Raw genomic sequence first — 11,146 nt, 5'->3', positions numbered from 1 at the left:
TATTCAGCGATGTCGTCCTGGTGATACATTCCCTATCAGTTCTTTACCAATCCTTATTCCTATTTTTATAAATGCTAGCAGCACCGAGTTAATATTTATATGATGCGAACTATATCGTGGAAGTAAACTGTTCATCCACAGAGACATGCAGACTGGACCCCTCACTGTGCTGTGAGAAGCTGTCTGTCTTATTTAAATGATATTCATTTTTCATTACAAGGGTTTCAGTCCTTCACTCACTGAGGAGAGGAAGTCGGGAGCTGATATTTGATATGACAGGCAGTGGATCCGGTCAAGACAGCTAAGGATATAGGTTGAGGGAGTCGACCTTCTAACACTGTCGCACCTCGCTATCAGCATCTGTCATGGCCGCAGACGAATTAAGGTTGTGTCTAATTGTAAATAATATATTAAATTAATAAATATTAATTACAATACTAAATAAATACATTTAAAATACATAGTAAAAAATAAATAAGGGATAAATATTTATTATTACAAGTTGCTTTACGTTGCACTGTCACAGATAGGTCTTATAGTGACGATGGGATAGGAAAGGGCTAGGAGTGGGAAGGAAGTGACCGTAGCCTTAATTAAGGCCCATTTGCCTGGTGTGAAAATGGGGGACAACGAAAAACCAGCATCAGGGCTACTGACAGTGGGGTTCGAACCCACTATCTCGTGAATACTGGATACTGGCCGCAGATAAGCGACTGCAGCTATCGAGCTCGGTATATAAAAATTAAATAAGTAAATTTATAAGTAGGTAAATACGTAAATAAATACATGTATAAACAGAAATATAAAAAACAATTGAATAAACAAATTAATTAAATTAAATTTACTAACAAACACGTAAAATATAAAGCAAATAATCATTAAATAAATTATCACATAATTATTAAATTAATAAGTAAATCAATATTTAATATTTAAGTAAATAATGAAATGAATAAATAAATAAATATTAAATAAATGATATGTTTATCCTTCATTCACCTTTACCTGTTACACTTTAGCGGGATATGAGTACGGACTATCTCACGCATGTGGTCTTGGTCCAGTTTTACGACTGGATGACATTATTGTCGCCAACGATGTGTTGAGAGATGTATCCACAACTGGGTATTTCTGTGGTATATATATGATTCGATCTATGAATAAATAAATAAATAAATAAATAAATAAATAAATAAATAAATAAATAAATAAATAAATAAATAAATAAATAAATAAATAAATAAATAAATAAATAAATAAATAAATAAATAAATAAGTAAGTAAATAAATAAATAAATAAGGTATCTAAATACGCATTAAATAAATTAATATGTAGTTAAAAAACAAAACAGAAAGAACAACGAAAACACACCTATTCACTATGTATGAAGGATTACAGGGCTAAAAGGAAAAGCCAACAAATGTTGATTCCGCTTGCTCCTAAGTGACCCATTCGCGACAAAGAAGAAGGAAGCATGAAAAAAGACAATAATCAAGTATATGAAATGTATTAACTAAAATACATGGAATGAGTACTTGTAGTTACTTGGTGTGTATGACCGGACTCGCTGGCACGTACCGCAGTTCCCGCTCGTGACCCGGGGCCGCTCCGCTGTAAGAAGTCTTATTGCAGTAAATCACGCGGTCGATGTTTTCTGCTCGAGATGGCGACTATAAATAGAGAGCAGATCTCGTTCTCCGTCATCAGTCAGCTCTCAGTTCAGAGAGGGACCAAGTGGACAACCAGCCCTGGTGAGTCACTATTACACTCTCAAAATCCAACAATTGTACAACTTACTAATTCCAGAATTTACATTACTGCAAGCTTAGCAATTTGAGAACTTAATTCTTCTTCTTTCCGATGAGGCCTGCTAAAGACCACGTGCCAATTCCAATTCAGTTTTTCATACTTTGTTGTTTTCTCTTCCGTTCCTTCCAATATTCGTTCATCCTTTCACTATGCTGCTCCTTTCTGTCCTCGGAGCATTTTGCACCAGGCTTTTTGTTCAATCTTCCTTGGAATCCTTCCATACTTACTACCCTCTTTCTAAAAATCTCTGTCCATAGTTTCTTCTTCTCTTATATTATTTATTTTAAAATCTTTCTTTACCTCTTGAATCCAGCTAGTTGGTGCCTTTTTGTCCCAAAGGAAAAATACTTTTTGTTAATCTGGAATCATCTATTCTGTAAATATGTCCAAAAAATTGTAATCTCCTATTTCTTATGGTTTTTGTTATGTTTTCTATGTTCCTGTATATTTCATCATTGTATCTTAATTTCCATACTTCTGTTGTTTCCACAGATTTTTCTCACAATTCTTCTTTCTAGTACCTCAAGTTTATCTAATCTATAGTTTAGTACCAGGCTTTCACTTTCACCACTGTAGTGTAGTGCCTTATTTTAAGATTTTTAGACAGACACTTTTTGTTATAAAAATTATTTCTGATACCATATGCTCTTTCCATCTTGTGTACCCTTTCGTCTACTGCAGATTTGTCTAAACCATTTTCTTGAATTATTTCTCCCAGATATTAGGATTTCGTTACTATTTCCACTGGACCAGAATCTGTTGCCAAAATGTTGGAGCGTTCTTCATGTTTGTAATAAATTTTTTTTTTCTACGGAGATTCTCAAACCTGTCTTTTTGGCTATTTCTCCCAAGAGATTTATTTGTCTTATTTATTTCGTATGGCAATACGATACACTGTTACGATAGTTCTAATAAATACTGGTATGTAGGACTGATCACTGACTAACTGCAGCACAACTAAAGCTGAATATAGACTCCTTTATTGAGCCATTAAATTTACGGAGTGGACACTCGATGACGATGTGATGGATGGTCTGAGGCACATCTACAGTAAGGGTCATCGATCATCTTCCATTTGTACTTCCAGAACTTACATCTGCCATCTTGCGTTCTTATTCTGTTAAGTGACGTCCATACTTTCCTTTGCAAGTTGAACCAGGAGTTTCTCAAACGAATACAGATATTAGACCTAATCCATCTGCGTTAGAACCTTTCCACATGTCGCGCCATGCTGCATTTACATTATATTTATCTCGAACCAGTCTCTTGCCTAGTAGCCAAGGAGGGTTCCTAGATTTCAGTCTAACATCTTCATATGAGAAGTCTTGATGTATTGGTAGGAGAGATTGGTGCAACATTTAAGCCATTCTTTCTTCAATGTCTTTTGTCTTTGGAGATGAGGAAGTGACATGTTTGAAGGAACTGTGTTTTTTAAAAATTTGCTTCTAAGTCACACCGACACAGATAGGTCTCATGGGGAGAATGGGATAGGAAAGGCATAGGATAGGGAAGGAAGCGGCCGTGGCCTTAATTAACATACAGCCCCAGCATTTAAATGGCGTGAATGGGGAAGCACGCAAAACCATTTTGAGGGTTGCCGACAGTGGGGTTCGAACCCACTATCTGCGCGCTCCTAACCGCACGGCCAATTCGCCCGGTAGAACTGGTTACCATTCCAGAGGTGTAGATTTGATGGTTCCTGATATGATTCTCATTGTTTCATTTAGCTGGGTGTCTATCATCTTTGTACGGGCAGTGTTAAGCAATACAGGACTGCAGTATTGAGTTACTGGATACACTAAGGCAAGTGCTGTAGTTCGAAAGGTAGATGAAGTTGGCGAGAATGATTGCAGGTACAGACAGTAGTGATGTTAATAGTAAATTGTTACCTTTTTTTGGTTTTCTTTAATATCGACGTTTCATAATTTTGTCGTGCAAAGGTTGTTAAAAGTGCTGGTGTATTTGAGCACCTTCAAACAGCACCGGGATAGAATACACCAAATTGAGCTAACAACGACAGCACTTTATCGCCTTTGCTGGGCTGAGAACAATGGCAGGAGGACACTGGCGACGAGAGGATAAAGCTTAAGTTAGGTATTAACTTGATGTGCGTGTTACCTTTTGCGTGTTTCTGTGGTGATTGGTAGTTGTCTGAATATGAAGAGGAAAGTGTTGGGACAAACACAAACACCCAGACCCCGAGACAGAAGAATTAATCACAAGCGAATCGAACGCGGGACCTTGTGAACGGAAGACCTCGACGCTGACCGCTTAGCCAATGAGTTCCACAGCCCTTATAATTTAAGAGGGATATTAAAGTTTCACCGTAAGGGTTATCTGGGGACCACGTGCCAATTGTTCCTTTGTTCTTCCTCCTTCTTTCTCAAATACCCTTTCATCTTCTCACTATGCAGGCTATCCTTTTTCACTGCTCGGACTATTTTGAGCCTGTTTTCTTTGCCTTCCGTCGTTGAAATCCTCCCATTTTTACCAAAATATTTCTAAAAATCTCTGTCTCTGTTCCTCCTTTTCTCCTAATTTGTTTCTTTCGAAATATTTATGACTTCATGAATCTAGGTTGTTGTTGACTTCTTGTTCCAAAGATATTTGAAAATCTGTTTGGTTTGCCTGTTGTCATCCATTCTGTATAAATGTCCAAAAAATATCAATCGCCTCTTCCGTATTTTTCCCTTTCCTATGTTGTGATATATTTCACAATTATATCTTAATTTCCAGAGTTCTGTCGTTCTTAGCGAGCCGAGTATTTTTCGTATAATTCTCCTTTTCATTATTTCAAATTTATTCATCTTGTAATTCAGTACTAGACAAGTATTATTATTAAAATTGTATTAGTATTGTTTTATATATAATTCACACTTTTACAGTTGGGTTTATGTACTTCTTTGATACAATGTTCATGGAAGAAATAATATTCAGTACCAACGCACACACATATATCCTTATATATAATATTGAAAAATAAATTTGACAGGTATTGATAGAGTACTTAGAATAGCCTAAATAAATAGTCAAAATTATTAGTCGTCTCTATATGGTGGATTGTTCATGACTATATGGCAAGTGGCTACGATTGTTGCCTTTTGTAATTCTCTATAAATGAGAATTTGGAGATTAAGTGCTTCAATGCTCCTGTGTAGTGTCTTTGGTATAATACCATTACATTATTATTATTATTATTATTATTATTATTATTATTATTATTATTAATATTATTATTATTGCTTCGTATAGGCCGACTAAGGACCACGATATTCAACTATTGCGTTTGGGGTGGGTTTGGATGTTTGGCCAGTAATTGCGCATCCTGCGCCTGTGTTGTTCTCTCCTCTCCTTTGTCCAGAGGGTTCCTTTCTTCCTTCTTGGTGGTTTGTTGTGGAACCTCTTTTGTTTAACCATCCTCCTGAATGATGTCCGATTTTTAAAGTCTCTTTTTGTTCCTCCCACTTCATGCAGATCTTTGCTTACTTCCATCAACCATCGTGATTTGATCTTCCTCTTTTGCCAGTAAAACGAAGAGCTAGTTGATCATACTGGCATGAAGCATCCCGTAGACGTGTCTAGGCGTCCCTTCCTGGCCACGTCCGTAATTTTTTCACAGTATTTGTAGAGCTCTCGCTTAGGCCGCCTTCCTCAATTCCCTCTCTGGATTTCCTGCTGGTCCGTGAGTCCCTTCCTGTTGACTATTAGATATTCTGAAGCACATAATGCGTCAGGGAGGATGACTGCCTGGTAGTGCTTCATTTTAGTGTCTAGGGAGAGGGACCGTTTATTGTAGATATTCTCGGTCAGTTGGTGTGTGAGTTGATAATGCTATTCCACCGGAGATATCGATTTCCAGCCCTTCCCGCAGGTACTTAAACCTGTTGGTTTTCTATTTATTTATTTATTATCCTCAGGACCTGCTTATCTGATGAGTTAAACTGAGCATTGTCCCTACATTTCATCCCTTAGAGGATTCACAAGGCCATCTAATTATTATTATGATTATTATTCGTGATAGTATTCCTGAAATTAGGAAACCATATTATAATAATTATTGCACCGAGCTCGATAGCTGCAGTCGCTTAAGTGCGGCCAGTATCTAGTAATCGAGAGATAGTGGGTTCGAGCCCCACTGTCGGCAGCCGTGAGGATGGTTTTCCGTGGTTTCCCATTTCACACCAGGCAAATGCCGGGGCTGTACCTTAATTAAGGCCACGGCCACTTCCTTCCACTTCCACTTCCTAGGCCTTTCCTATCCCATCGTCGCCATAAGACCTATTTGTGTCGGTGCAACGTAAAGCAATAATAATAATAATAATAATAATAATAATAATAATAATAATAATAATAATAATAATAATAATAATAATAATAATAATAATAATTGCTCACATGGCTGATAGGAAGGTTTAATCTCAGATACCTCTTCAAGAGTGCTACTTGAGGCTGTGTAAACCACTTTTCACATTATCAAATTGGTCTCGAAAGCAAAGCAAAGCAAAGTCACCTCCGTACAGGCCATGAAGGCCCTTGGAGGAGTGGAAGGTAAAGGCTTCCACCATTGTTAACCCTGGCACGTGATGGGATAGAGTGGTTAGCTCTACACCCAACTGCCTTTCCCCCAGCAATTAAATTGGTACTCATTTTTGGTGAAGGCTGAGTGAACCTCAGGGACAAAATGGGTCTCGAACGCGGGCCAAATTGAAGGGAAACTACCAACTACACTGTCAGTGAAAGCGAATATTATTTTTTAATTTATTCAAGGATATGTGTTATGCTTACTGAAGAATATCTTCTTGTGTGTTGTTATTGAAACCAGGAACTTGTTTGTTACAGTTTATCTACTTTCCACTTTCACTCCTCTTCCTCCAAGAGACTCCCACAAGATGAACACCAAGATCTTCGTACTTCTGGCTTGTCTCGGTGAGTGCTCGTGTGTAGATGTGAAAGTCTTATTGCACATTGTTACCTTTCATCTGATGATCATGACGACTTGTTAATCTCTGTGTGTCTTAGGTCTCGCCACCTGCCGACCAGAGGATCGAACATCGGACTTGGACACCGCGGAGACCAGGGTTAGTGATATTTATTTTCGCTTGAAACTAACGTATTATTATTATTATTATTATTATTATTATTATTATTATTAAAATTACACTCTCGAGTTACTCCAGTTCATTTCATTCTATTGTCTTGAATTTCTTTCCGACTTCTTGTTCACACACATATTTACTTCGCTTCGGATTTCTCTTCGTTTATCTTCTAAAATACTTGTCCTTACTTTCGGCTTTCTCTACCTATTTTTGTCTTTTGCAGTGACGTAGAACCACGCAAATTACAGGATAATAAAGAAATATAAATATTACATTATAAAACCAAAGATAACTGAGCAGTTTTCGACTCCGATTTCTCATTCATCTCCTTGATACTTACCATTTTCTTCTTCCTCGTCCACCTTTAAACATCTTGGTTATTTTATAAATGGGCTACTCACCCTGATTTCTTCTTCGTCTCTGATAATTCTTCGTTCATCTTCGAAATACCCCCTTCTTCTGCGTTACCGATTTCTTCTCTTCTGTCTTATAAATATCATATGTCCTTTTCTTCTTCTTCGTATCCACCTTCTCCTAGGTTATCTTCAAAATACGCACATTCATTTCTTCTTCCTTTCTGATTTATCTTATTTATCTTCTTGACTCTTGTTCTCATTTTCTTTCTTCGTGTTCTTCGTTTGCGACTTCTCGCTGTTTAGGCCCATCATCTAAATACTTACACTGATCTTTTTTCTGTACCCTACCTCTCATTTTTCTTTCCTTCATATGGAATTTATTTTAATATATATTATCTAAACTATCTGTATTTTTGTGCAATTTTTTTAGTCTTCTTCAGTCCTCAATTCCGTTTTATTTATCTCTTCACCTCGTCATAATATTTCTTCATTAATTGTCACTAAAGATTTCTCAAAATACTCTTGCACTTGTTCTCTGACTTTTCCTTGTAAATATTTGAAATAATCCAAATAAATAGACCAATAATGTAATGAAAGTTTAGGACGTTCAAACCCGGTTAGGTTGTTACTTACTCTACTAAATCCATTCTAAGGTTCATAGCCGGTTTTGTTCCTGGTAAACATGTTTTGATCCTTGTCTAACATTTTAATTTCCCTCAGTGCGTTTGTGATCCAGCACTCACTACAGATGTACACAATTATATTCTTGAGGTTCGGGAGTGCATTGAGGTGTTCCTCTACTTGGACAACATCACTGAAATGGATTCTATTCCTTTCCTCCAGGTTCCTGTCCATCACAGTGCGGAGGACGCCGACGTTGGGGCAGAGTCCAGGACGTATGGCAGTTACGGGGGCCATGGAGGGCACGGTGTGGGCCACAGTGTTGGTAGCGGGCTGGTATCCATCGCTCAGGGGGCCGTGGACTCGGCACACCGCGCTATCGCCAGCCAGGCCGTAGCAGGAGGCCAAGCCGCCTTCCAGGCCAAGGAGAGCCTGGCACAGAACGCCGCCGCAGCCGCCGCCACCGCCCAGGCAGCTCTCGCAGGCAAGCAGGTGATCGTCTCCCAGCTGGAGCAGCAGACTCGCAATGCGGCTGCCCAGGTGGACGCCGAGTACCAGCAGCTGAACCAAGCTCAACGAGCTGCCCAGGCCGCTCAGCAATCCGCTCAGCAAGCTCAGACCCAGGTCCGCTCTCTCACCGCAGCTCTGAATGTCGCCCAGACAAACGCCGACCACGCCGCCCGCGCCGCCCAGGAAGCCTCCTCAGAACTCGCCTCCCAGACCAGCATGCTCGCCTCAGCCAAGCAGCGCCTGGCTCTCATTGAGGAACAGCTGGGAGATGCGCGCGCAGATCTTGAAGCTACACAAGCTGCTGCCCTGAGGGCTTCCGCCGCTGCCCAGACCGCTCAGGCCAACGCCAACAAATACGCCCACGGTGTACATGGAGGATTCGATGGAGGAGATGGTGGATTTACCGGTGGATTTCAGGGGGGTTTCAACCATCACCACCACTTCTAATAAGCTGACTGCTTTTCCATCTTCATTGCTATTTACATGGGACGGTATTCATGAAATAACGGTGGCATTTTGTTCATTCATCAACACTGTCTGGTGGTGAAATTCTGGAATGTCAGCAGTGATATCACAGTCTTCCGAAATGCCGCTGATATATCATGAAATCCTACATGTCTGTTTTTCTTACATATCGTTTTTGTAATCTGTTTTGTACTAACCATTTTTTTTGTTATAAGTTTTATAATGAAATAGAATAAAATGTTGTCTGGTATCAGAACCGACGTGTTTCCTTATTTGATAGTGAGTAAGTTTCGTACCTTGATGTGAAAACTGCACGTTACAAGTCTACCAAACTTTTAACATGAACTAGGGAACAAAATTCTATTCGTATCGAGACTTAGAACGCCTGGAAGGTATGCACTGCCGCCTAACGGCGTAGACGGACAAGTTGCCTTCTTAACTCTTTGCCATCCCAGTGTAAGGACAGTGTGTTATCGCTGCTAGAGCGGGGTGTGGCCTCCCCGGGTTAATTCCTCATGGGTGGATTACAATTCGAGCTTACAGGGACCCGCACCTTCCTATACCTCCAATGTTAAATGTAAGGAACATTTTCTTCTAAACTCTTAACACGAAAATAGTGAAGCTTGTACAGTAGTATATTCAATTTATTTACAATCATGTACCACATGGATTTTAAGGTGTTGGTATTTTCTGGGAAGATATTACATATGATGTTACTGAAAATAATTGACATAAAATCTGTCATCAATTAAGTAGGACAAATGGGCTATGAAAAAAGGTGTATATTGGCATTGTTTTCAATCTCTGAAAATTTGAAGTCTGTATCTCTAATAGATTAGCAGAGAATGGTGCTTATATGAAAAAAAATTGGAAAAGGATGTTTTTATTCAGCTCGTATCCATGGAAACTGTATGTCGTGACACATCCCACTACAGCAGATTATTAAAAATATTTTTAATACTTTGATTTGAGTTACCGGGAAGGTTAACATGTTATTTCAAAGAAGAAAAGCTGTAGTATTTTATATCATAATAAACTGAAAATAAGAAATTTCATCATTTTCAGGGTCCGAGTTTCCTTCCAGAAACATACGTATGATGAACTATCTTCCTTAGTTCATCGGCAGGGATACGTATAGCAAAAGTCTCAGTTTAAAATTAAAATTTCCCTCTAGATGCCCGTTGCCGTGAATGCAACAGGAATGAAACCCTTCCTCACCTTCCTTGTTTCTGGAGCAACGGGGATCTGTGACTGAGCAACAGACCTCATGGACTGAGAAGAAGCATAGCTGTCTGCTTTAGAGTCAACAAGTCCGTGGACTGGCCGTGAATTGTCGCTGTGGTGCACTACAGCGGAGAGTTAGCCGTGACAGTTGTTCGCTAGTCTCAGCAAGAGACAGTTGCGTGCATACAGTACGAGCAGAACTATGGTCTCTGTTGTGCAGGATTGTTGAATGTCAGCGGCGAACTTGAGAATGTCCTAGTTTGACCAACAGGAACATTTCAAGTTCTGCCAAAAATTAGACTAATTTTCTAGGGAAACGTTTGAGATAATGAAGTCGAAATCGTCCGGATCACCACGATGGAAAAAAAGACGCGAATAGGCAGGTCAGAAGACTACGCGATCCTTGAACTGTTAGCACCAGTCCACGAACTTCTTGACTCTGGTATGTACAGAGATGTACATTGTGTTGCTTACACTGTAGGCGCCAGTCCAAGAGGTTATTGACCGTAGTACAAGAGTGGTAAGCCGTGTTGCCTACACTGTAGGCGCCAGTACACGAACATATTGACTCTGGTATGTACATACATGTACACTCTGTTGCCTACACTGTAGGCGCCAGTCCAAGAAGTTATTGACCGTACTACAGGAGTGGTATGCCGTGTTGCCTACACTGTAGGCGTCAGTACACGAACATATTGACTCTGGTATGTACATACATGTACACTGTGTTGCCTACACTGTAGGCGCCAGTCCAAGAAGTTATTCACCGCAGTACAGGAGTGTACGCTGTGTTGCCTGCACTGTAGGTGCTAGTACGTGAACTTCTTGACTGTAGTAGTACAGAACAATTCCAAGTACATAATTATGTTTAGTAACGACTGAATTGCATTTAGGAATGTCGTGCAGGTGGAAAATTCTCTATCAGTTATTTACCTTGTCTTTCCTTATATAATTTAAAACAATTTAGAAATATATCGAACATTCCCTTGATAAATTATTCCAATCCTTAACTCGTCTTCCTATAACGAACGCATTTGTCCCGATTTGTTCTATTGAACTGCAAC

At 39.4% G+C, this 11,146-nt stretch overlaps 1 protein-coding gene across 1 annotated transcript; it reads left to right on the top strand.

Moving 5' to 3' along the window:
* Positions 1-1,664: 1,664 nt before the first annotated feature.
* LOC136885029 (antifreeze protein Maxi) lies at positions 1,665-9,057 on the top strand. Its single transcript, XM_067157413.2, has 4 exons — positions 1,665-1,752; positions 6,650-6,736; positions 6,830-6,888; positions 8,106-9,057. Exons 1-4 carry the CDS (start codon positions 1,665-1,667, stop codon positions 8,838-8,840), a joined length of 969 nt encoding a protein of 322 aa, XP_067013514.2. The 3' UTR covers positions 8,841-9,057.
* The last annotated feature ends 2,089 nt before the right edge of the window (positions 9,058-11,146 follow it).

The sequence above is a fragment of the Anabrus simplex genome, chromosome 13 (assembly GCF_040414725.1).
Source record: "Anabrus simplex isolate iqAnaSimp1 chromosome 13, ASM4041472v1, whole genome shotgun sequence".
NCBI classification, from domain to species: domain Eukaryota; kingdom Metazoa; phylum Arthropoda; class Insecta; order Orthoptera; family Tettigoniidae; genus Anabrus; species Anabrus simplex.
The sequence above is the reverse complement of the archived record's forward strand: the minus strand, read 5'-3'. Positions and strand labels throughout refer to the sequence as shown.

What these genes read in the sequence shown, in the direction of transcription:
- LOC136885029 (XM_067157413.2), top strand. Translation starts at nt 1,665, where the DNA reads ATGGCGACTATAAATAGAGAGCAGATCTCGTTCTCCGTCATCAGTCAG. An exon ending in CAAGTGGACAACCAGCCCTG is followed by an intron (nt 1,753 to 6,649) that starts GTGAGTCACTAT and finishes TGTTTGTTACAG; the next exon opens with TTTATCTACTTTCCACTTTC. An exon ending in CGTACTTCTGGCTTGTCTCG is followed by an intron (nt 6,737 to 6,829) that starts GTGAGTGCTCGT and finishes TGTGTGTCTTAG; the next exon opens with GTCTCGCCACCTGCCGACCA.